Source organism: Tachyglossus aculeatus, chromosome 21, assembly GCF_015852505.1.
Source record: "Tachyglossus aculeatus isolate mTacAcu1 chromosome 21, mTacAcu1.pri, whole genome shotgun sequence".
In the NCBI taxonomy this organism is placed as follows: Eukaryota; Metazoa; Chordata; class Mammalia; order Monotremata; family Tachyglossidae; genus Tachyglossus; species Tachyglossus aculeatus.
This window is the reverse complement of record NC_052086.1, coordinates 37,560,843-37,587,892: the sequence shown is the minus strand read 5'-3', so window position 1 is coordinate 37,587,892 and position 27,050 is coordinate 37,560,843. Positions and strand designations below refer to the sequence as shown.

General features: G+C 46.6%; 1 protein-coding gene across 1 annotated transcript in view; it reads right to left on the bottom strand.

Moving 5' to 3' along the window:
- Nucleotides 1-27,050, bottom strand: part of POLE (DNA polymerase epsilon, catalytic subunit) — a 156,562-nt gene that overhangs the window by 10,772 nt on the left and 118,740 nt on the right. The window contains exons 40-46 of the mRNA XM_038762449.1: nt 24,011-24,184; nt 20,254-20,379; nt 15,022-15,154; nt 12,376-12,565; nt 7,161-7,292; nt 4,728-4,921; nt 825-1,025 (exon numbers count right to left, since the gene is read on the bottom strand). Coding sequence (XP_038618377.1) covers nt 825-1,025; nt 4,728-4,921; nt 7,161-7,292; nt 12,376-12,565; nt 15,022-15,154; nt 20,254-20,379; nt 24,011-24,184 — 1,150 coding nt within the window. The remainder of the gene's footprint in view (nt 1-824; nt 1,026-4,727; nt 4,922-7,160; nt 7,293-12,375; nt 12,566-15,021; nt 15,155-20,253; nt 20,380-24,010; nt 24,185-27,050) is intronic.

Below are 27,050 nucleotides of genomic sequence, written 5' to 3'. Positions count from 1 at the left end.
CCCCCCGTGGGACAACCTGATCACCTTGTATCCTCCCCCACAGCGCTTAGAACAGCTTTGCGAATAGTAAGTGCTTAACAAATGCCATCATCCTTTTTATTATCATTATTAATAATAATTAATCAATAGTAATTATTAATTAATAATTAATAGTAAGCGCTTAACAAATGCTATTATTATTATTATTAAATTATTATTATTGGAGAAGCAGTGTGGCTCAGTGGAACGAGCATGGGCTTGGGAGCCAGAGCTCATGGGTTCGTATCCCGGCTCTGCCACATGTCTGCTGTGTGATCTTGGGCAAGTCACTTAACTTCTCTGGGCCTCAGTTACCTCATCTGTAAAATGGGGATTAAGACCGTGAGCCCCACATGGGACAACCTGATCACCTTGTATCCTCCCCCACAGCGCTTAAAACAGCTTTGTTTTATAAACAGTAAGTGCTTAACAAATGCCATCACCCTTATTATTATTATTAAATTACTATTATTGGAGAAGCAGCGTGGCTCAGTGGAAAGAGCACGGGCTTGGGAGCCAGAGCTCATGGGTTCGTATCCCGGCTCCGCCACGTCTGCTGTGTGATCTTGGGCAAGTCACTTCACTTCTCTGGGCCTCACCTGTCAAATGGGGATTAAGACTGTGAGCCCCCCGTGGGACAACCTGATCACCCTGTATCCTCCACAGAGCTTAGAACACGGCTTGCACATAGTAAGCGCTTAACAAACGCCGATTATTATTGTTATTCTGCGAGACGGCGTCAGGAGCCTCAGTCTCGGTTCCTGTCCTCCGGGATCTCGGGAAGAGCGGCGTTTTGGGGGCCCTACCTGGGCGACGGAAGGGTCTTTGCAGAGGTCCAAGTCCCGGCAGAAGTTACAGCTGCGGCAGATGACCTCGGGGAGCACGTAGGAGCGGCAGGGGTCCCGGAACTGGGCCTCCTCCGAGAACTCTCCCACGTCGACGAGGCGCAGCAGATCCCGGTTCAGCTTGTTCACCTGGTTGGTGATGTTGGTGTCCAGAGAAAGCACCTGCGGCGGGGGCGGCAAACGACGTGCCGGTCGACTCCGTCGCCTCGGCCTCCCCCAAACGCTTGGGACGGCGCTCAGAGCTCATCCATTGGCCCCACAGCAGAGCTCGCTCGCTCAGACCTCGACAGGCTCCTAACTTGCTGCCTCTCGGGGCTCTGAAACCTGCACAAGGCACAGATTTCTGGAGATAGAGGCTAAGTTACTTCACCTCTCTGTTGCTCCCATCTATATTATATATTATGTTGCCAATTGGTACTTCCCAAGCGCTTAGTCCAGTGCTCTGCACATAGTAAGCGCTCAATAAATACGATTGATGATGATGATGATGATATATTATATATAGTATATATGATATAGACTGTGAGCCCACAGTTGGGTAGGGACAGTCTCTATATGTTGCCAACTTATACTTCCCAAGCGCTTAGTCCAGTGCTCTGCACATAGTAAGCGCTCAAAAAATACGATTGATGATGATGATGATGATATATTATATATAGTATATATGATATAGACTGTGAGCCCACAGTTGGGTAGGGACAGTCTCTATATGTTGCCAACTTATACTTCCCAAGCGCTTAGTACAGTGCTCTGCACATAGCAAGCACTCAATAAATACGATTGATGATGATGATGATATATTATATATAGTATATATGATATAGACTGTGAGCCCACTGTTGGGTAGGGACAGTCTCTATATGTTGCCAACTTGTACTTCCCAAGCGCTTAGTCCAGTGCTCTGCACACAGTAAGCGCTCAATAAATACGATTGATGATGATGATGATGAAGAGAGAAGCAGTGTGGCTCAGTGGAAGGAGCACGGGACTTTGGAGTCAGAGGTCACGGGGTCAAATCCCGGCTCCACCACTTGTCAGCTGGGTGACTTTGGGCAAGTCACTCCACTTCTCTGGGCCTCAGTGACCTCATCTGCAAAATGGGGATTAAGACTGTGAGCCCCCCGTGGGACAACCTGATCACCTTGTAACCTCCCCAGCGCTTAGAACAGTGCTTGGCACATAGTAAGCGCTTAATAAATGCCATTATTATTATTATTATTATTATTATTATGAACACTGACACTAGATTACGATGATGTCATTTGGAAGGAGTCTGTGCAAATACAAGACATGATCCCTTTAAGCGCTTAATAAATGCCATTATTATTATTATTATTATTATTATAACCGCCGGGGATGAACACTGACACTAGATTACGATGATGTCATTTGGAAGGAGTCTGTGCAAGTACAAGACATGATCCCTGTAAGCACTTAATAAATGCCATGATGATAATTATTATTATTATAATAACCGCCGGGGATGAACACTGACACTAGATTACAATGATGTCATTTGGAAGGAGTCTGGGCAAGTACAAGACATGATCCCTGCCCTTGGGCAATGGGAAAGACAAGCAGGTAAATTGTAAACATCCAATAAAGACCAACAGTAACAGCCGAGGTACATATGGCCGCAACCGAAAGAGCAATCAATCAATCAATCAATCAATCGTATTTATTGAGCGCTTACTGTGTGCAGAGCACTGGACTAAGCGCTTGGGAAGTACAAGTTGGCAACATATAGAGACAGTCCCTACCCAACAGTGGGTTCACAGTCTAAAAGGGGGAGACAGAGAACAAAACCAAATATACTAACAAAATAAAATAAATAGAATAGATATGTACAAGCAAAATAAATAAATAAATAGAGTAATAAATATGTACAAACATATATACATATATATAGGTGCCCTGGGGAAGGGAAGGACGTAAGATAAGGGGGATGGAGAGGGGGGTGAGGGGGAGAGGAAGGAAGGGGCACCGGCCAAGCGCTTAGTACAGTGCTCTGCACACAGTAAGCACTCAATAAATACGATTGAATGAATGAATGCGAGTCAGAGGACCTTGGTTCTAATCCCAGATCTGCATATTGCTTGCTCGGTGACCTTGGACACGTCACTTCACTTCTCTGTGCCTCAGTTACCTCCTCTGTAAAATGGGAGATTAAATCCTCCTCCCTCCAATTTAGATTTTGAGCCCCATGCAGGACAAAGACTGTGTCCCAGTTGATAAACCTGTATCTACCCCGGCACTCAGGACAGTACTTGTCACATAGCAAGTGCTTTACAAATGCCATAAAAAGCAAAAACAATAATAATAATAATTGTAGTGTTTGTTAAGCGTTTACTTTGTGCCAGGCACTGTACTAAGCGCTGGGGTGGGTAGAGGTAAGTCCCTGTCCCACAGAGGGCTCGCAGTCTCAGTCTCCATTTTACAGATGAAGGAACTGAGGCACAGAGAAGTGAAATGTGAGCCCACTGTTGGGTAGGGACCGTCTCTATATGTTGCCGACTTGTACTTCCCAAGCGCTTAGTCCAGTGCTCTGCACACAGTAAGCGCACAATAAATACGATTGAATGAATGAATGAATGAAATGACTGTCCCAAGGCCTCAAAGCAGACAATAATAATAATAATAATAATGGCATTTGTTAAGCGCTTACTATGTGCAAAGCCCTATTCTAAGCACTGGGGGGGATACAAGGTGATCAGGTTGTCCCACGTGGGGCTCACAGTCGTAATCCCCATTTCACAGATGAGGTCACTGAGGCTCAGAGAAGTGACCTGCCCAAGGTCACACAGCAGACAAGTGGCAGAGCTGGGATTAGAACGCATGACCTTCTGACACCCAGGCCCGGGCTCTATCCATTATGCCGTGCTGCTTCCCCAAACGAAAAAACCAAAAGGTAATGAAATAAAATGCAGAATTATGCTGAAATTTCTTTCTGGGTGTGGCCCACCATGACCACCAGTCCGTTTTCAGGTTCTCTTAAACAGACACTTGTTTCCTATTTAGGAAATTTTGTTTCCTCCTCCTTGTTACTGAGCTCAGTCCCGATTATTCCCGACCATCTTTCACATTTTCGAATTCCATTCCTTTCCCTCATTGCTCTTTGCTCATAGTCCGATTCAGACCATCCCTCCTGGAGACCCCCCCGCCCCAGGAAGAAGTGATAATAATGATGGCATTTGTTAAGCGCTTACTACGTGCAGAGCACTTTTCTAAGCGCTGGGGAGGTTACAAGGTGATCAGGTTGTCATCATCATCATCAATCGTATTTATTGAGCGCTTACTGTGTGCACAGTACTGTACTAAGCACTTGGGAAGTCCAAGTTGGCAACATATAGAGACGGTCCCTACCCAACAGTGGGCTCACAGTCTAAAAGGGGGAGACAGAGAACAAAACCAAACATACTAACAAAATAAATTAAATAGAATAGATATGTACAAGTAAAATAAATAGAGTAATAAATATGTACAAACATATATACAGGTGCTGTGGGGAAGGGAAGGAGGTAAGATGGGGGGGATGGAGAGGGGGACGAGGGGGAGAGGAAGGAAGGGGCTCAGTCTGGGGAGTCCCACAGGGGGTTCACAGTTTTCATCCCCATTTTCCAGATGAGGTCACTGAGGCACAGAGAAGTGAAGTGGCTTTGCCCAAAATCACACAGCTGACGGTTGGCGGAGCTGGGATTTGAACCCACGACCTCTGACTCCAAAGCCCGGGCTCTTAAGACTGAGCCATGCTGATGAAAGGGTTTGAGGGTCTCTCCCCGACGGCAGCAGTGGCCAGTTTGCGGCCCCCTCCATAGCATAGATCTGCGTCTCCCCCAACCCCCGCCGGCCCGCATCCAATCTCACCCTGCAGACGTATTTGATGAACTCCAGGGCCGGATTGTGAAGCGGCAGGTGGGAGCCAGGGAGACGGGGGAACAGCTCCGAGGGCTCCGTGGAATTCCGAGAACCGCTGACTTTCTTCTGGATCTTTTGGGTGATGGTGAAGAAATTCTGGGTGAGCTCGTTGGCGACGTAATCCTGGGAGAAGGTGATCATGCCTGCAGGGAGGAGATGTCTAGCGCTTAGTCAGTGCTCTGCACACAGTAAGCGCTCAATAAATACGATTGATGATGATGACTAAACCGTGACACCCCTAGTGAAGAAGGGCCGCCAGTGGGGAGGTCGGTCATTCATTCATTCATCGTATTTATTGAGCGCTTACTGGTGCAGAGCACTGTACTAAGCGCTTGGGAATCAATCAATCAATCGTATTTATTGAGCGCTTACTGTGTGCAGAGCACTGGACTAAGCGCTTGGGAAGTACAAGTCGGCAACACATAGAGACAGTCCCTACCCAACAGGTAGAGAAGCAGCGTGGCTCAGTGGAAAAGAGCCCGGGCTTTGGAGTCAGAGGTCATGGGTTCAAATCCCGGCTCTGCCACTTGTCAGCTGGGTGACTTTGGGCAAGTCACTTCACTTCTCTGGGCCTCAGTTCCCTCATCTGTAAAATGGGGATGAAGACTGTGAGCCCCCCGTGGGACAACCTGATCTCCTTGTAACCTCCCCAGCGCTTTGGGGAGCGCTGTGCAAAGCAAACAGTGCTTTGCACATAGTAAGCGCTTAATAAATGCCATTAAAAAAAAACAAACAAACAAACAGTGGGCTCACAGTCTAGAAGTACAAGTTGGAAACATATCATTGGCGCTGCAGGTGAGGGAACTTTGTTATTGTTAAGATTTAATCATAATAATAATTGCGGTATTTGTTAAGCACTTACTATGCACCTGTATATATATTTGTACAGATTTATTACTCTATTTTACTTGCACATATTTACTATTCTATTTATTTTGTTAATGATGTGCATCTAGCTTTACTTCTATTTATTCTGATGACTTGACACCTGTCCACATGTTTTGTTCAGTAGTAGTGATAGCATTTATTAAGCGCTTGCTATGTGCAAAGCACTGTTCTAAGCGTTGGGAAGGTTACAAGGAGATCAGGTTGTCCCATGGGGGGCTCACAGTCTTCATCCCCATTTTACAGATGAGGGAACTGAGGCCCAGAGAAGTGGAGTGACTTGCCCAAAGTCACACGGCTGACAAGTGGCGGAGCTGGGATTTGAACCCCTGAACCCTTGACTCCAAAGCCCGGGCTCTTTCCACTGAGCCACGCTGCTTCTTTCTTTTAGACTGTGAGCCCACTGTTGGGTAGGGACTGTCTCTATATGTTGCCAACTTGGACTTCCCAAGCGCTTAGTCCAGTGCTCTGCACACAGTAAGCACTCAATAAATACGATTGATTGATTGACTGATTCTTTGTTTTGTTGCCTGTCTCCCCGCTCTAGACTGTGAGCCCGCTGTTGGGTAGGGACCGTCTCTAGATGTTGCCGACTTGGACTTCCCAAGCGCTCAGTCCAGGGCTCTGCACACAGTAAGCGCTCAATAAGTACGACAATGAATGAATGAGTGAATGGAGGCGGCCTGCTGAGGGCAGGGATCACAGCTGCAATAATAATAATAATAATGATGGCATTTGTTAAGCGCTTACTATGTGCAAAGCACTGTTCTAAGCGCTGGGGGTTGTCCCACGGGGGGCTCACAGTCTTAATCCTCATTTTACAGATGAGGTAACTGAGGCACAGAGAAGTTAAGTGAGTTGCCCAAAGTCACCCAGCTGACAATTGGCGGAGCTGGGATTTGAACCCATGACCTCTGACTCCAAAGCCCGGGCTCTTTCCACTGAGCCAAAGTTCTCTGTCCCAACGTGTGCAATCAATCAATCAATCAATCAATTGTATTTATTGAGTGCTTACTGTGTGCGGAGCACTGCACTAAGCGCTTGGGAAGTACAAGTCGGCAACACATAGAGACAGTCCCTACCCAACAGTGGGCTCACAGTCTAGAAGGGGGAGACAGAGAACAAAACCAAACACACTAACAAAATAAAATAAATAGAATAGATATGTACAAGGAAGATAAATAAATGGAGTAATAAATACGTACAAACATATATACAGGTGCCGTGGGGAAGGGAAGGAGGTAAGATGGGGGGGAGGGGGACGAGGGGGAGAGGAAGGAAGGGACTCAGTCTGGGAAGGCCTCCTGGAGGAGGTGAGCTCTCAGTAGGGCCTGGAAGGGAACAGGGGGCTCACAGTCGAAAAGTGGTGAAGTGACTTGCCCAAAGTCACACAGCAGAAGAAATGCCATTGTGGGGAAGAGCGCCTAGTGACATCGCAGATAGAGAGCGGGCGGCTCCGGCCCCGCTTTTCGGAGCAGGAATGGCGTTGCCACTCACCAGGCATGGCCCCCGTTCCTCCCTCGGACTCCTGGGACACCTGGCTGTTCGCCCGCCTCTTGACGGGGGTGCAGCCGGGGGCGTTTCGCTTCAGCTCCTCCTTCATGCTGTGATAAACGGCCACCACGTAAGCTGCAGGGTGACAGGAGCCAAAGGTGAGGCGAGTACGAGTACTAGTCAGAACAGTGCTTTGCACATGATGATGATGGCATTTATTAATCAATCAATAATCGTATCTATTGAGCGCTTACTGTGTGCAGAGCACTGGACTAAGCGCTTGGGAAGTCCAAGCTGGCAACATCTAGAGACGGTCCCTACCCAACGGCGGGCTCACAGGCTAGAAGCGGGAGACAGACAACAAAACAAGACATATTAACAAAATAAAATAAATAGAATAGATGTGTACAAGTAAAATCAATAAATAGAGTAATAAATCCGTACAAACATATGTCCATATATACAGGCGCTGTGGGGGAAGGGAAGGAGGTAAGATTGGGGGGATGGAGAGGGGGACGAGGGGGAGAGGAAGGAGGGGGCTCAGTCTGGGAAGGCAAAGAAGAAGGGAGGATTAGGAAAAAAAGGGGGGCAATGGAAACACGGTGACAGCCAGAGTTACTGGATCAATCTCTTTAATAATAATAATGATGGCACTTGTTAAGCGCTTACTATGTGCAAAGCACTGTTCTAAGCGCTGGGGAGGTCACAAGGTGATCGGGTTGTCCCACGGGGGGGGCTCATAGTCTTCATTCCCATTTTGCAGATGACGTCACCGAGGCCCAGAGAATAATAATAATAATAATAATGATGGCATTTATTAAGTGCTTACTATGTGCAAAGCACTGTCTTAAGTGCTGGGGTGGTTACAAGGTGATCAGGTTGTCCCACAGGGGGCTCACAGTCTTCATTCCCATTTTGCAGATGAGGTCACCAAGGCCCAGAGAATAATAACAATGATGGCATTTATTAAGCACTTCCTATGTGCAAAGCACTGTTTTAAGTGCTGGGGAGGTTACAAGGTGATCAGGTTGTCCCACGGGGGGGCTTAACAAATGCCATCATTATTATTATTCACTTATTCATTCATTCAATCGTATTTATTGAGCGCTTACTGGGTGCAGAGCACTGGACTAAGCGCTTGGGAAGTACAAGTTGGCAACACATAGAGACGGTCCCTACCCAACAGTGGGCTCACAGTCTAGAAGGGGAAGACAGACAACAAAACAAAACATTAACAAAATAAAATAAATAGAATAAATATGTACAAATCAAGTAATAAATATGTACAAACATATATACATATATAATAATCATGATGGCATTTATTAAGCGCTTACTATGTGCAAAGCACTGTTTTAAGTGCTGGGGAGGTTACAAGGTGATCAGGTTGTCCCACGGGGGGGGGCTTAACAAATGCCATCATTATTATTATTCATTTATTCATTCAATCGTATTTACTGAGCACTTACTGTGTGCAGAGCACTGGACTAAGCGCTTGGGAAGTACAAGCTGGCAACATATAGAGATGGTCCCTACCCAACAGTGGGCTCACAGTCTAGAATTATCATCACAGTCTATAATTATTAGTTGGGGATCCTTGAATCAATCAATCGTATTTATTGAGCGCTTACTGTGTGCAGAGCACTGGACTAAGCGCTTGGAAAGCACAAGTTGGCAACATATAGAGATGGTCCCTACCCAACAGTGGGCTCACAGTCTAGAAGGGGGAGACAGACAACAAAACAAAACATATTAACAAAATAAAATAAATAGAATGGATATGCACAAGTAAAATAGAGTAATAAATCCGTACAAACATATATACAGGTGCTGTGGGGAAGGGAAGGAGGTAAGATGGGGGGGATGGAGAGGGGGACGAGGGGGAGAGGAAGGAAGGGGGTCAGTCTGGGAAGGCCTCCTGGAGGAGGTGAGCTCTCAGTAGGGCCTTGAAGGGAGGAAGAGAGCTAGTCTGGCGGAGGGGCAGAGGGATTGGGGGCATTCCAGGCCCGGGGGGAGGACGTGGGCCGGGGGTCGATGGCGGGACAGGCAAGAACGAGGCCTAACAGTGAGGAGATTAGCGGCGGAGGAGCGGAGGGTGCGGGCTGGGCTGGGGAAGGAGAGAAGGGAGGGGAGGGAGGAGGAGGTGAGGGGATGAACAGTCCTGAAGCCCAGGGTGAGGAGTTTCTGCCTGATGCGCAGATTGGTTGGTAGCCACTGGAGATTTTTGAGGATGAAGACTGTGAGCCCCCCGTCGGACAACCTAATCACCTTGTAAATTCCCCAGCGCTTAGAACAGTGCTTTGCACTTAGTAAATGCTTAATAAATGCCATCATTATTATTATTATTATTAAATACAATTGAATGAATGACAGAGCAGGTAGACGGGCTCCCTGACTTGAGACAGGGATGCCGTCCAACTCAATTTGCTTGTCTCCACCACAGGACTTAATACAGTGCCTGGCACATAGTAAGCGCTTAACAATTGCCACAATTATCATCAACCCCACCCCTCTTCCCCTGGATTGGAAGAGACAGCTGCACACCGAGAGCTTCAGCCCCAGACTTTGTGCTGCCTAAGGCCCGTCCTGCCACAGGCATGTAAAAAGCAGAGCCTAAAATTAGTCTGAAAATTCTCTACTTGGCCCTTCATCGTATAACCTGATCACCTTGTAACCTCCCCAGCGCTTAGAACAGTGCTTTGCCCATAGTAAGCGCTTAATAAATGCCATTATGATTATTATTATTATGGTGAGCCCCCCGTGGGATTACCTGATCACCTTGTAACCTCCCCAGCGCTTAGAACAGTGCTTTGCACATAGTAAGCGCTTAATAAATGCCATTATTATGATGATGGGAGAGTTGGACCCTAGTTGCTTGTCTATCTCTGGGCAAGGTTCCAGTGCTCGGCTCTCGCTCAATCAATCAGTGGAATTTATTGAACGCTTACCGTAGGCAGAGCACTGTACTAAATGCTTGGGGGGCTATAATACAACTCTTCTCCAGATTCTCTTGGGAGCTGAGAGTATGGACAATCCTCACATCCTTGGGACTGAAATCAATCAATCGTATTTACTGAGCGCTTGGTGTGTGCAGAGCACTGTACTGAGCGCTTGGGAAGGACAAGTTGGCAACATATAGAGACAGTCCCTACCCAACAGTGGGGAAAGTCCTAGCATACACCACTTCCACAATATTGAGCTACTGCAGAGCCACTACCCTCGATCAATGGCATTTACTGAGAGCTTTCCGTGTGCAGAGCATTGTACTAAGTGCTTGGGAGAGCACAGTGTCTACCACAGCGCTTAGCACAGTGCCTGGCACATAGTAAGCACTTAACAAACACCATAAATTATTATTATTGATAGTAATAATAATAATAATGGCATTTATTAAGCACTTACTACGTGCAAAGCACTGCTCTAAGCGCTGGGAGGATACAAGGTGATAGGTTGTCCCACGGGGGGCTCACGGTCTTAATCCCCACTTTACAGATGAGGGAACTGAGGCACAGAGAAGTGAAGTGACTTGCCCAAAGTCACACAGCTGACAATTGGCAGAGCCGGGATTTGAACCCATGACCTCTGACCCCAAAGTCCACGCTCTTTCCACGGAGTCAGGCTTACTTTAGCATTATTATTAAATTAGTATTTAATAGATGTAAACACGAGTTTAAATGAAATAAATTAAAAAAAATTAAATAAATTTGAAAAATAATTAGTATTATTAATACTTACCGAGGCACATTCCCTGTTCAACAAGTTTATAATAATAAAATAATAATAATAATGGCATTTGTTAAGAGCTTACTATGTGCAAAGCCCCTTCCTTCCTCTCCACCTCGTCCCCCTCTCCATCCCCCTCATCTTACCTCCTTCCCTTCCCCACAGCACCTGTATATATGTATATATGTTTGTACATATTTATTACTCTATTTATTTATTTATTATACTTGTACATAACTATTCTATTTATTCTGTTTTGTTGGTATGTTTGGTTTTGTTCTCTGTCTCCCCCTTTTAGACTGTGAGCCCACTGTTGGGTAGGGACCGTCTCTATATGTTGCCAACTTGTACGTCCCAAGCGCTTAGTCCAGTGCTCTGCACACAGTAAGCGCTCAATAAATACGATTGATTGATTGATTGCAAAGCAGTTTACAGTCCAGACGGACAAGAACTACTTCCAAATCCCTGCTCAGCCCTGGATGTTGCAGGAATTCTTCATGCATAGGACTCCATATTCCAGCACGCACTACGACACGTACTGCATGGTTGTAAATTCAAAGATCTAGCCTTGTCTCCCGTGCAACCCTGCTGCTTCTCCTGGTTGAAGGGAAATAAATAAATACGATTGAATGAATGAATGAATGAATCTTTTATTCTATTTATTTTATTCTGTTAATATGTTTTGTTGTCTATCTCCCCCTTCTAGACTGTGAGCCCGCTGTTGGGTAGGGACCGTCTCTCTATGTTGCCAACTTGGACTTCCCAAGCGCTTAGTCCAGTGCTCTGCACACAGTAAGCGCTCAATAAATACGATTGAATGATTGAATGAATGAACTACAGAATTTATCTTTGGTTTTGGAGGTTCAGCTCAGACCTGGTCAGAAGATTTTTGGTCCAGCCCATCGCTCAGGGGCTAACCCCATCCTCGACAGGCTGGTGAATTCCTCATTCCAGCGTGGCTCGGTGGAAAGGGCCCGGGCTTGGGAGCCAGAGGTCGTGGGATCTAATCCCGGCTCTGCCGCTTGTCAGCTGTGTGACTTTGGGCAGGTCACTTCACTTCTCTGCGCCTCAGTTCCCTCAGCTGTAAAATGGGGATTAGGGCTGTGAGCCCCACGTGGGACAACCTGATCACCTTGTATAGCACACGGTAAGCGCTTAACAGACGCCATCATCCCGGCTCCGCCAATTGTCAGCTGTGTGACTTTGGGCAAGTCACTTAACTTCCCTGTGCCTCAGTTACCTCATCTGTAAAATGGGGATTAAGACTGTGAGCCCCCCATGGGACAACCTGATCACCTTGTTACCTCCCCAGCGCTTCGAATAGTGCTTTGCACATAGTAAGCGCTTAATAAAGGCCATCATTATTATTATTATTATTATTGTTATCCCAGGATGGACATTCCCAGCAGCACAGCTTGGGGAGAGGGTGGCAGGGGAGTCTGGGAAGCGGGGTGATTGCCGGGGGCCTGGACCAAGGCCCAGGCTGAATCTTCACCTGAGACGATCATAAGGAAATAGCTCTGGCAGGACGCTGTCTGGGGCAGGTACTGTACAATATTCCAGTTGTTTTCCAGTAAGTCCTCCACGTCAGGTTCTCCTTCCTCCTCCTCCTCCTCCTCCTCCTCTTCTTCCTCCTCCTCACTCCCCTCCTCCTCTTCAGCCTTCTGTCGTCTCTTAGTATCCTTCTGAAAATTGGAAGCATCAAAACGGTTGCAGTTTCACTTCTGTGAGCCACAGGGTAACGACCTCCTTTTGAATCAATCAATCAATCAATCGTATTTATTGAGCGCTTACTGTGTGCAGAGCACCGGACTAAGCGCTTGGGAAGTCCAAGTTGGCAACATAGAGAGACAGTCCCGACCCAACAGTGGGCTCACAGTCTAGAAGAGTGGGCTCACCATTCAATCAACCAATCAATAGTCCTTACTGGGGGCTTATCAATCAATCAATCAATCAATCGTATTTATTGAGCACTTACTGTGTGCAGAGCACTGGACTAAGCACTTGGGAAGTACAAGTTGGCAACATATAGAGACAGTCCCTACCCAAAAGTGGGCTCACAGTCTAGAAGAGTGGGCTCACCATTCAATCAACCAATCAATAGTCCTTACTGGGGGCTTACCAATCAATCAATCAATCAATCAATCGTATTTATTGAGCGCTTACTGTGTGCACAGCACCGGACTAAGCGCTTGGGAAGTCCAAGTTGGCAACATATAGAGACAGTCCCTACCCAACAGTGGGCTCACAGTCTAGAAGAGTGGGCTCACCATTCAATCAACCAATCAATAGTCCTTACTGGGGGCTTATCAATCAATCAATCGTATTTATTGAGCGCTTACTGTGTGCACAGCACTGTACTAAGCACTTGGGAAGTCCAAGTTGGCAACATATAGAGACAGTCCCTACCCAACAGTGGGCTCACAGTCTAGAAGAGTGGGCTCACCATTCAATCAACCAATCAATAGTCCTTACTGGGGGCTTATCAATCAATCAATCGTATTTATTGAGCACTTACTGTGTGCAGAGCACTGTACTAAGCGCTTGGAAAGTACAAGTTGGCAACATATAGAGACAGTCCCTACCCAACAGTGGGCTCACAGTTTAGAAGAGTGGGCTCACCATTCAATCAACCAATCAGTTAATAGTCCTTACTGGGGGTTTATGCTGTGCAGGGCACTGTACTAAGCGCTTGGGAGAGTCCAGTAGAATAAGGAGTAAGCAGTATGGCCTAGTGGAAAGAGCACGGTCCTGGGAGTCTAATTCCTGGGCTCTAATCCCGGCTCTGCCAATTGCCAGCCGTGTGACTTTGGGCGAGTCACAACTTCTCTGTGCCTCAGTGCCCTCATCTGTAAAATGGGGATTAAGACTGTGAGCCCCCCGAGGGACAACCTGATCACCTTGTAACCTCCCCAGCGCTTAGAACAGTGCTTTGCACATAGTAAGCGCTTAATAAATGCCATTATTATTACTATTAATAATAGTTCCGACTCTGCCAGTGATTGCTGCGTGACACCGGGCAAGTCACTTCACTTTTCTGGGCCTCAGTTCTCTCATTTGTAAAACGGGGATTAAGACTGTGAGCCCCATGAGGGACAGGGACTGTGTCCAATCTGACTGTCTTGTATCTACTCCGGTGCTTAGTACAGAGCTAACGTTGCCAGCAAAGTTTTGAGACTTTTTGTTGGTTTGTTTTGGGTTTCTTTTCGTTAGCTTTGATGGTTTGGGTTATGATGAATCTTCCTTTCCTTGTTGCCAAATTGTACTTTCCAGGCGCTTAGTCCAGTGCTCTGCACACAGTAAGCGCTCAATAAATACGACTGAATGAATGAAGCACATAAATGCTTACCAAATACCATGGAAATAAAAAAGGAGCCATGATCCCTGCACTCTAGCGGCTTACAACTGGCATGCGGAGGGAAGCAAACGAGTTTTTTTTATGGTCATGGGTTCGAATTCCGCCTTCCCCACATGTCTGCTGTGTGACCTTGGGCAAGTCACTTCACTTCTCTGTGCCTCAGTTCCCTCATCTGTAAAATGGGGATTAAGATTGTGAGCCCCACATGGGGCAACCTCATCTCCTTGTATTCCCCCCAGCGCTTAGAACAGTGCTTTGCACACAGTAAGCGCTTAACAAATACCAACATTATTATTATTTGATATACAGAAGGAGGAATAGTGGTAATGGTGAGAAGCAGCATGGTGTAGTGGAAAGAGCACAGGCCTGGGAAGTCATGGGTTCTAATCCTGCCTCCACCACTTATCTGCTGCATGACCTTGGGCAAGTCACTTCACTCCTTTGGGCCTCAGTTCCCTCATCTGGAAAATGGGGATGGAGACTGTGAGCCCCACGTGGGTCAGGGACTGTGTCCGGCCTGATGATCTCGTATCTACCCCAGTGCTTAGAACAGTGCTTGACACCTAGTAAGCGCTTAACAAAAACCGTGATTAAAAGCTAAGACGGCTCCTGGGGATGAGGGGCCGGTGAGGAGGCTGTGAGGATCCACAGGCTTAGGTCACGCGGAAGGGCAGAAGGGGCAGTAGGGGAGGAAACAGGGCGTGAAGACGAGAGATTAGGACCACCACAGTGCGGTCCCCCCCAAACCCCTGGCCTGCCCGCCCCGGAGGCTCCTCTCCTTACCTCCCCATAGTGGACCCTCGATGGCACTTTCCCTTTGATCCCTCCGTAGTTGGATGGATCCATCCAGAGGAGGAATTCCCAGCAGCGGGAGAATGAGATTGTCAGCGAGTGGAAGATCTCTTTGGAGTGGATGCTGGGCAGGGGAAAGGAGCAGGATATTAGTCCTGAGAGGCTCAAATGTGCCCTGAATTTCGAAGCAGTTTTCTCCCAGCTCACCTGCTGTGACACACACACACACTCACGCACGCACACACTTTTCTCCCATCTCACCCAGTGGCTACTGAGATCCACAAAATAGAGTTTTTTCCCTTCTGACCCAGTGGCTTTCTTTCCTTTTCTTTCCTTTTCTCTTTTCTTTTCCCTCCCTCCCTTCCTTTCTCTCTCTTCCTCCCTTTCTTTCTTTTTTTCTTTCTCTCTTTCTCCTGTATATACGTATATATGTTTGTACGTATTTGTTACTCTATTTATTTTACTTGTACATATATATTCTATTTATTTTATTAGTATGTTTGGTTTTGTTCTCTGTCTCCCCCTTTTAGACTGTGAGCCCACTGTTGGGTAGGGACTGTCTCTATATGTTGCCAACTTGTATTTCCCAAGCGCTTAGTACAGTGCTCTGCACACAGTAAGCGCTCAATAAATATGATTGATGATGATTTCTTTCTTTCTTTCTTTCCTTCCTTCTCTTTCTCTCTTCCTCCTTTTCTTTCTTTCCTTCTTTTTCTTTCTCTCTTCCTCACTTTCTTTCTTTCCTTCTTTCTTTCTCTCTCTCTCCCTCTTCCTTCCTTCCTTCCCTTCCCTCCCCCTCTTCCTTCCCTTGCCTCCCTCCCTTCCTTCCTCTCTCTCTCTCTTTCTCTCTCTCTCACACACACACCCTCTCTCTCTCTCTCTTTCTCTCACTTTTCTCCCATTTCACCCTGCGGCTGCTGAGACACACAAACACACAAAGTTGTGGCTGTTTCAGCTTCTCCCACCTTCCCCCGCTCCACCATCCAGGGGGGTCTTTGAGCTTTCTCCTCAGGGGAAACCACGCAAGCACTTACCACACCTTTCCATACCAATCAACCGCAATCACTGTGTGCTTACCACGTACAGAGCATTGCACTAAACACTTGGGAGAGTACAACAGTTGGTAGACACAATCCCCACCGATTAGGGGCTTACAGTCACCTTGGGCCCCGTTTCAGGGGTCAGTGTATTTCCAAGGATCACCCGGCTCTCTGCTTCGGGGGCTGGCTGGGCCGCTCCTCCTGAGCAAAAAGGCCAGGAGCGTCTTTCCATTTAAGAACAACTTCAGGCTCCCAACAACGCGACTCAGTGAAAAGGACACAGGACTAGATCTGGATGCTACTCCCAGCTTGGGTTGACCTTGAGCAAGTCGGTTTACTTCTCTGTGCCTCAATTCTCCCTTCTATTTAGACTGCCAGCCCCATGTGGCCCTGGGACTGTTTCCAACCTAATTAACTTGTATCTACCCCAGAAAACAACAAAGAAAAAACACAGAGAAAAACCCTGAGACCAGTCCAGCCAGCTCTCCCCCACCCCACTTTTTTGTCCCACTTCTTCCTCCCAAGTTCAGCAGCTGAAAAAATGCTCTTTGAAGGGCCTTCAAGCAGCAGAAGTCAAACAGGCTTGCTTTTTCAATAACATGTAGGACAGGACCATCTCCCATTGTGCCCCACCTTGTTCCCTGGACCAAGAGGAAGGAAGGCTACTATTCCCTGGGGGTATTCCCTAAAATCTGAATACCTGATTAGGAGATAGAGGGGAGCTGCTAACCTGCTGGCAATTAATCAATATTGATTAGGCAAGGAACGTGTCTCCCAACTCTGTTGTACCGTACTCTCCCAAGGGCTTAGTACGGAGCTCTGCACACAGAATCAATCAATCGTATTTATTGAGCGCTTACTGTGTGCAGAGCACTGTACAAAGCGCTTGGGAAGTACAAGTTGGCAACATCTAGAGACGGTCCCTACCCAACAGTGGGCTCACAGTCTAGAAGGGGGAGACGGAGAACAGAACCAAACGTACTAACAAAAACAAATACCACTGATCGACTGGGCGCTTAGTACAGTGCTCTGTACACAGTAAGCGCTCAGTAAATACAATTGATTGATTGATTGATTGATTACATGCAGAGAGCACTAAATTAAGGGCTTGGGAGGCTACCTGTGAAGTAGGTAGGAGACCCAATTCCTGCCAACAAAGAAAGACCCCTTTCTTTGCTCTGGCAATGTTTGTGCACTTGGGCAGACCCTTCCCCTTCCATTTCTAGACTGTGAGCCCACTGTTGGGTAGGGACCGTCTCTATATGTTGCCAACTTGTACTTCAAGCGCTTAGTACAGAGCTCTGCACACAGTAAGTGCTCAATAAATACGATTGAATGAATGAATGAATTTCTCTTAATGGCATTTTTTAAAATTAAGCACTATGTGCCAAGCACTGTTCTAAGCGCTGGGGAGGTTACAAGGTGATCAGGTTGTCCCATGGGGGGGCTCACGGTCTTCATCCCCATTTTACAGATGAGGGAACTGAGGCGTAGAGAAGTGAAGTGACTTGCCCAAAGTCACCCAGCTGACAAGGGGCGGTGCCGGAATTTGAACCCACGACCTCTGACTCCAAAGCCCGGGCTCTTTCCACTGCGCCACGCTGCTTCTTAGCAGATTGTGCCTAGAAACAGATGTCCTGAGAGGCTGGGGAAGTGGGGAGAGGAGGAAGCCCTAATTCCCAGGAAAGCTCCCAACCGGAGGAGCAGCGTGGCTCGGCGGAAAGAGCCCAGGCTTGGGAGTCGGAGGTCACGGATCCCAATCCTGGCTCCACCACTTGTCTGCTGGGTGAACTGGGGCAGGTCACTTCACTTCTCTGGGCCTCAGTGACCTCATCTGTAAAATGGGCATTGAGACTGTGAGCCCCACGTGGGACAACCTGATCACCTTGTATTTACCCCAGCGCTTAGAACAGTGCTTGGCACTTGGTAAACGCTTAACAAACACCAGAATTAATTAATTAATTAGCCACGGCAGGCTGGGAGAGATTTAGAAGGGGAGAAATCTGACCCGTTCTATCTGTCACTCTCCTTACCTTCAAAGCCTTATTAATAATGATGGTAATAATGACGGTATTTGTTAAGCGCTTACTATGTGCAAAGCACTGTTCTAAGAGCTGGTAAAAATACATCTCCTCCAAGAGGGCTTCCCCAACTAAATCTTCATTTCCACTTCTCCCACTCCTTTCTGCATCGCCCTCGCACTCGGATTCGCACCCTTTATTCACCCTTCCCTCAGCCCCACAGCACTTATGTTCCTACCTGTTATCTAACTGATTTATATTAATATCTTTCTCCCGCTCTAGACTGTAAGCTCCTTGTGGGCAGGGAATGTGTCTACTGACTCTGTCAGATGGTTCTCTCCCAAGCACTTAGTACAGTGACCTGCACACGGTAAGCACCTAAATGCGACTGATCGATTTGAGTCTATTTTTTTATTTCTTTCTCCCCAGTTTCTTTTTGATGGCATTTATTAAGCTCTTACTATGTGCAAAGCACTCTTCTAAGCGCTGGGGAGGTTACAAGGAGATCAGGTTGTCCCACGGGGGGGCTCACAGTCTTAATTCCCATTTTACAGATGAGGGAACTGAGGCCCAGAGAAGTGACTTCTTTCATTCAATCGTATTTATTGAGCGCTTACTGTGTGCAGAGCACTGTATTAAGCGCTTGGGAAGTACAAGTTGGCAACATCTAGAGACTGAGCCCCCTCCTTCCTCTCCCCCTCCAGCCCCTCTCCATCCCCCCCGCCTTACCTCCTTCCCTTCCCCACAGCACCTGTATATATGGATATATGTTTGTAAGGATTTATTACTCAATTTATTTATTTTACTTGTACATATTCTATTTATTTATTTTATTTTGTTAATATGTTTTGTTTTGTTCTCTGTCTCCCCATTCTAGACTGTGAGCCCACTGTTCATTCATTCAATCGTATTTATTGAGCAGAGCACTGGACTAATCGCTTGGGAAGTCCAAGTTGGCAACATATAGAGACGGTCCCTACCCAACAATGGGCTCACAGTCTAGAAGGGGGGTACGGACAACAAAACAAAACATATTAACCAAATAAAACAAATAGAATAGTACATATATACAAGTAAAATAAATAGAGTAATAAATTTGCAATGAGCATGGGGCAGAAGCAACTGGACCGTCTCTATATGTTGCCAACCTGTACTTCCCAAGCGCTTAGTACAGTGCTGGGCACACAGTAAGCGCTCAATAAATATGATTGAATGAATGAATGAATGAATGAATGACTATAGAGAAGCAGCGTGGCTCAGTGGAAAGAGCCCGGGCTTTGGAGTCAGAGGTGATGGGTTCAAAACCCGACTCCACCACTGGTCAGCTGTGTGACTTTGGGCAAGTCACTTCACTTCTCTGGGCCTCAGTTACCTCATCTGTAAAATGGGGTTGAAGACTGTGAGCCCCCCATGGGACAACCTGATCACCCTGTAACCTTCCTAGCGCTTAGAACAGTGCTTTGCACAAAGTAAGCGCTTAATAAATGCTATCACTATTATTATAGAGACGGTCCCTACCCAACAGCGGGCTCACAGTCTAGAAAAAGTCAAAGTCCGAAGTCACACAGCTGACATTTGGCTTAGAGCGTAAGCTCCCTTTGGGCAGGGAACATTGCTCAGGATCCTGTTGTCTCTCTCCCAAGTGCTTAATCTAGTGCAGTTCGCGTAGCAGAGGCTCGATTGCTACCCTTGCTACTTCTAGGAAGCCCTCATGGCATCTCCACTCCAGCTCCTGGGCCCGTTTCACATCCAGGATGCATCAATCAATCAATCAATCGTATTTATTGAGCGCTTACTGTGTGCAGAGCACTGTACTAAGCTCTTGGGAAGTCCAAGTTGGCAACATACAGAGACAGTCCCTACCCAATAGTGGGCTCACAGTCTAAAAGGGGGAGACGGAGAACAAAACCAAACATACTAACAAAATAAAATAAATAGAATAGATATGTACAAGTAAAATAGAGTAATAAATATGTACAAACATATATCCATACATACAGGTGCTGTGGGGATGGGAAGGAGGTAAGATGGGGGGATGGAGAGGGGGACGAGGGGGAGAGGAAGAAAGGGGCTCAGTCTGGGAAGGCCTCCTGGAGGAGGTGAGCTCTTCACCACCGCCGCCCCCGCGGCCCATTTCCAATCCCCGAGACCTCCGGCCGTACCTGTTGGTGATGTAATCCACGTAAGCGAGGGCGTCCTCGATTCGGCGCTTCCTGGTGCACAGGATTATGCGGTTGAAGTTGGCATAAACGACCGACGACCCCAAGCGCTTGAACTCGGCCACGAGTCTGAAAAGGACGGGCGACCCAAGAATCGGCCTCCTGTTCCGGAGCGGCCGGCTGGGCGGACGGCTAACATGGGCCGGACGCTCCCCGACATCTTGGGGATGGGCTTCCAGGCTGTCCATCCATCCCCTCGCCCCCTCCTACCTCCCCTCCCTTCTGTCCTTGTCCATCCCAGCCGGCACCCTCCGCTCCTCCGCCGCTAATCTCCTCACCGTACCTCGTTCTCGCCCGTCCCGCCATCGACCCCCGGCCCACGTCATCCCCCAGGCCTGGAATGCCCCCATTCCCTCTGCCCATCCGCCAAGCTCGCTCTCTTCCTCCCTTCAAGGCCCTGCTGAGAGCTCACCTCCTCCAGGAGGCCTTCCCACACTCAGCCCCTTCCTTCCTCTCCCCCTCGTCCCCCTCTCCATCCCCCATCTTACCTCCTTCCCTTCCCCACAGCACCTGTATATATGCATATATGTTTGTACATATTTACTACTCTATTTATTTATTTATTTATTTTACTTGTACATACCTATTCTATTTATTTTATTTTGTTCGTACGTTTGGTTTTGTTTTCTGTCCCCCTTTTAGACTGTGAGCCCACTGTTGGGTAGGGACTGTCTCTATATGTTGCCAACTTGTACTTCCCAAGCGCTTAGTACAGTGCTCTGCACACAGTAAGCGCTCCATAAATACGATTGATTGATTGATTGAGGGGACAGTTCCCACCCTCCGAGTACCACCTGCTGATTTTTCAAGATCCTGAGCTCTAAAATTTTCTATTCTAAATTATTTATATTGCCGTCTCTCCCCACCTCCAGAATGGAAGCTCATTGAGGGCAACCAACTCAGTTGAACTGTACTCCCGAGGGCTTGGTACAGTGCTCTACACGGAGTAAGTGTTCCAAAAATATCTTTTTTGGATGATAATAAGAGGAGAGTCATCTTTGCACATAGTGAGCGCTTAATAAATGCCATTATTATTATTATTATTATTATTATCCTTGCACTTGGACTTGCTCCTTTCTTTCACCTCTCCTTTAGCCCAACAGCACTAATGTCCATATCGTGGCTCAGTGGAAAGAGCCCGGGCTTTGGAGTCAGAGGTCACGGGTTCGAATCCCGGCTCTGCCGCTTGTCAGCCGGGTGACTCTGGGCAAGTCACTTAACTTCTCTGTGCCTCAGTTCCCTCAGCTGTAAAATGGGGATTAAGACTGTGAGCCCCACGTGGGACAACCTGATTACCTTGTACCCTCCCCAGCACTTAGAACAGTGCTTTGCACATAGTAAGCGCTTAATAAATGCCATTATTATTATTATTATCTGTAATTTATTTATTTAGATTGTCTGCTTCCCCCTCTAAGCTGAAAGCTGGAACGGGTCTACAAACTCTGTTATACTGTACTCTCCCAAGCGCTCAGTATAGTGCTCTGCCCACAGTAAGCACTCAGTAAATACCGTGGATGATATCGACTGTAAGTGTGCTGTGGGCAGAAAATGTGTCTGTTGTTATACTGTACTCTTCCAAGCGCTTATTACAGTGCTCTGCACACAGTAAGGGCTCAATAAATACGACCAAATGAGTAAGACGGGAGTCTTCACGGGGATTTGCCCTTGTGTTACCCTTTGGACTCGGACTTGCTCCTTTTTTTCACCCTTCCCTCAGCCCAACAGCACTTTAGCGGAAAGGGTCCGGGCTTGGGAATCGGAGGTCACGGGTTCTAATCCTGGCTCTGCCACTTGTCAGCTGTGTGACTTTGGGCAAGTCACTTCACTTCTCTGCGCCTCAGTTCCCTCATCTGTAAAATGGGGACTGAGGCTGTGAGCCCCACGTGGGACAACCTGATTACCTTGTATCTTTCCCGGTGCTTAGAACAGTGCTTGGCACTTAGTAAGCGCTGAACAAATACCATATTATTATTATTATCTGTAATTTAGTTATTTAGATTGTCTGCCTCCCCTTCTAGTCTGGAAGCTGGTTGTGGTCAGGAATGGGTCTACCAACTCTGTTCTGTTATCCTCTCCCAAGTGCTTAGTACAGTGCTTGGCACTTAGTAAGCACTGAACAAATACCATATTATTATTATTATCTGTAATTCAGTTATTTAGATTCTCTGTCTCCCCTTCTAGTCTGTAAGCTGGTTGTGGTCAGGAACGGGTCTACCAACTCTGTTCTACTGTCCTCTCCAAAGCGCTTAGTACAGTGCTTGGCACTTAGTAAGCGCTGAACAAATACCATATTATTATTATTATCTGTAATTCAGTTATTTAGATTCTCTGTCTCCCCTTCTAGTCTGTAAGCTGGTTGTGGTCAGGAACGGGTCTACCAACTCTGTTCTACTGTCCTCTCTGAAGCGCTTAGTACAGTGCTTGGCACTTAGTAAGCGCTGAACAAATACCATATTATTATTATTATCTGTAATTCAGTTATTTAGATTGTCTGTCTCCCTTTCTAGTCTGTAAGCTGGTTGTGATCAGGAATGGGTCTACCAACTCTGTTCTACTGTCCTCTCCCAAGCGCTTAGTACAGTGCTTGGCACTTAGTAAGCGCTGACCAAATGCCATATTATTATTATTATCTGTAATTCAGTTATTTAGATTGTCTGCGTCCCCTTCTAGTATGTAAGCTGGTTGTGGTCAGAAACGGGTCTACCAACTCTGTTCTACTGTCCTCTCCCAAGCGCTTAGAACAGTGCTTGGCACATAGTAAGCGCTTAACAAATACCTTATTATTATTATCTGTAATTTAGTTATTTAGATTGTCTCTCCTTCTAGTCTGTAAGCTGGTTGTGATCAGGAACGGGTCTACCAACTCTGTTCTATTGTCCTCTCCCAAGTGCTTAGTACAGTGCTTGGCACTTAGTAAGCACTGAACAAATACCATATTATTATTATCATCATCTGTAATTTAGTTATGTAGATTGTCTGTCTCCTCTACTAGTCTGTAAGCTGGTCATGGTCAGGAATGGGTCTACCAACTCTGTTCTATTGTCCTCTCCCAAGCGCTTAGTACAGTGCTTGGCACATAGTAAGTGCTTAACAAATACCATATTATTATTATTATTATTATCTATAATTTAGTTATTTAGATTGTCTGTCTCCCCTTCTAGTCTGTAAGCTGGTCGTGGTCAGGAACGGGTCTACCAACTCTGTTCTATTGTCCTCTCCCAAGTGCTTAGTACAGTGTTGGGCACTTAGTAAGCACTTAACAAATACCTTATTATTATTATTATTATCTGTAATTTAGTTATTTAGATTGTCTGTCTCCCCTTCTAGTCTGGAAGCTGGTTGTGGTCAGGAACGGGTCTACCAACTCTGTTCTACTGTCATCATCATCATCATCAATCGTATTTATTGAGCGCTTACTGTGTGCAGAGCACTGTACTAAGCGCTTGGGAAGTACAAATTGGCAACATATAGAGACAGTCCCTACCCGACAGTGGGCTCACAGTCTAAAAGGGGGAGCTCACAGTCTAAACTGTCCTCTCCCAAGCGCTTAGTACAGTGCTCTGCACACAGTGAGCGCTCAAGAAATACGACTGATTGACCGACGGCACGGTGACTACAGAAGGGGCAAAGGCCGAATCTCACCAACCCGGCTCTTCCCCACAACCCGAGGGGCCCGGCCCGGGGCTTCCGCCGGACTCACTGCAAGAAGAGCTTCTTCATCATGTTGTGCAGCGTGCGGTGCAGGGCTGGGTCGTACAGCAGGGAGGACGGGGACCGAAGCCAGCGGTAAAAATGCATCACCTGGTTGTCGGCGTAGACGTTGTGATACTGCGTGATCTCCTTCACCCAGCCGACCACCATGCTCTTCAGGATCCTGCCCGAAAAAGCCGGAGACGTCTGCTCCGCGTTGGCCAGGGGCCTCCCCGTTAGCTTCGGCCGCAGCCCACGGCCGTGACTCTGTGAGGGCCGCCGGCCCGCCTTTTCGGACCGAGCTCGGACAGACCCAGGGGGGCAGGGGATCCAGAAGGGGCCCAGAAATTAGACTCGCCTGACGCCACATGCGACCAGAGGATGGGAGCCACTTGCCACTTTGTGGGGCTGGGTCATCATCATCATCATCAATCGTATTTATTGAGCGCTTACTGTGTGCAGAGCACTGGACTAAGCGCTTGGGAAGTCCAAGTTGGCAACATCATCATCATCAATCGTATTTATTGAGCGCTTACTGTGTGCAGAGCACTGGACTAAGCGCTTGGGAAGTCCAAGTTGGCAACATCTAGAGACGGTCCCTACCCACCAGTGGGCTCACAGTCTAAAAGGGGGAGACAGAGAACAAAACCAAACGTACTAACAAAATAAAATAAATAGAATAGATAGGTACAAGTAAAATAAATAAATAGAGTAATAAATATGTACAAGCATATAGACATATATACAGGTGGAAGGACGAATATGGACCAGCTGGAACCTGGGCGTCAGGAGTCATTCAGTCGTATTTAATAATAATAATGATGGCACTTAGTAAGTGCTTACTATGTACAATAATAATAATAATAATGATGATGGTATTTGTTAAGCGCTTACTATGCGCAAAGCGCTGTTCTAAGCGCTGGGGAGGTTACAAGGTAATCAGGTTGTCCCACGAGCTTACAGTCTAAACAGAACCTCATCTCCAGTCAGCACGTTGTGGGCAGAGATTGTCTCTGTTGCTGAATCGTACTTTCCAAGCACTTAGTAATAATAATAATAATAATGATGGCATTTGTTAAGCGCTTACTATGGCAAAGCACTGTTCTAAGCGCTGGGGAGGTTACAAGGTGATCAGGTTGTCCCACGATCTTACAGTCTAAACAGAACCTCATCTCCAGTCAGCATGTTGTAGGCAGAGATTGTCTCTCTTTGCTGCTGAATCGTACTTTCCAAACGCTTAGTAATAATAATAATAATAATAATAATAATAATAATGATGGCATTTGTTAAGCGCTTACTATGTGCAAAGCACTGTTCTAAGTGCTGGGGAGGTTACAAGGTGATCAGGTTGTCCCACGAGCTTACAGTCTAAACAGAACCTCATCTCCAGTCAGCACGTTGTGGGCAGAGATTGTCTCTCTCTGCTGCTAAATCGTACTTTCCAAGCACTTAGTAATAATAATAATAATAATGATGGCATTTGTTAAGCGCTTACTATGTGCAAAGCACTGTTCTAAGCGCTGGGGAGGTTACAAGGTGATCAGGTTGTCCCACGATCTTACAGTCTAAACAGAACCTCATCTCCAGTCAGCATGTTGTAGGCAGAGATTGTCTCTCTTTGCTGCTGAATCGTACTTTCCAAACGCTTAGTAATAATAATAATAATAATAATAATGATGGCATTTGTTAAGCGCTTACTATGTGCAAAGCACTGTTCTAAGTGCTGGGGAGGTTACAAGGTGATCAGGTTGTCCCACGAGCTTACAGTCTAAACAGAACCTCATCTCCAGTCAGCACGTTGTGGGCAGAGATTGTCTCTCTCTGCTGCTAAATCGTACTTTCCAAACGCTTAGTAATAATAATAATAATAATGATGGCATTTGTTAAGCGCTTACTATGTGCAAATCACTGTCCTAAGCGCTGGGGAGGTTACAAGGTGATCAGGTTGTCCCACGATCTTACAGTCTAAACAGAACCTCATCTCCAGTCAGCATGTTGTAGGCAGAGATTGTCTCTCTTTGCTGCTGAATCGTACTTTCCAAACGCTTAGTAATAATAATAATAATAATAATAATGATGGCATTTGTTAAGCGCTTACTATGTGTAAAGCACTGTTCTAAGTGCTGGGGAGGTTACAAGGTGATCAGGTTGTCCCACGAGCTTACAGTCTAAACAGAACCTCATCTCCAGTCAGCACGTTGTGGGCAGAGATTGTCTCTCTCTGCTGCTAAATCGTACTTTCCAAACGCTTAGTAATAATAATAATAATAATGATGGCATTTGTTAAGCGCTTACTATGTGCAAATCACTGTCCTAAGCGCTGGGGAGGTTACAAGGTGATCAGGTTGTCCCACGATCTTACAGTCTAAACAGAACCTCATCTCCAGTCAGCATGTTGTAGGCAGAGATTGTCTCTCTTTGCTGCTGAATCGTACTTTCCAAACGCTTAGTAATAATAATAATAATAATAATAATAATAATGATGGCATTTGTTAAGCGCTTACTATGTGCAAAGCACTGTTCTAAGTGCTGGGGAGGTTACAAGGTGATCAGGTTGTCCCACGAGCTTACAGTCTAAACAGAACCTCATCTCCAGTCAGCACGTTGTGGGCAGAGATTGTCTCTCTCTGCTGCTAAATCGTACTTTCCAAACGCTTAGTAATAATAATAATAATAATGATGGCATTTGTTAAGCGCTTACTATGTGCAAATCACTGTCCTAAGCGCTGGGGAGGTTACAAGGTGATCAGGTTGTCCCACGATCTTACAGTCTAAACAGAACCTCATCTCCAGTCAGCACGTTGTAGGCAGAGATTGTCTCTCTCTGCTGCTAAATCGTACTTTCCAAACGCTTAGTAATAATAATAATAATAATGATGGCATTTGTTAAGCGCTTACTATGCGCAAATCACTGTCCTAAGCGCTGGGGAGGTTACAAGGTGATCAGGTTGTCCCACGGGGGGCTCACAGTTTTAATCCCCATTTTACAGATGAGGTAACAGAGGCACAGAGAAGTTAAGTGACTTGCCCAAAGTCACACAGCTGACAGT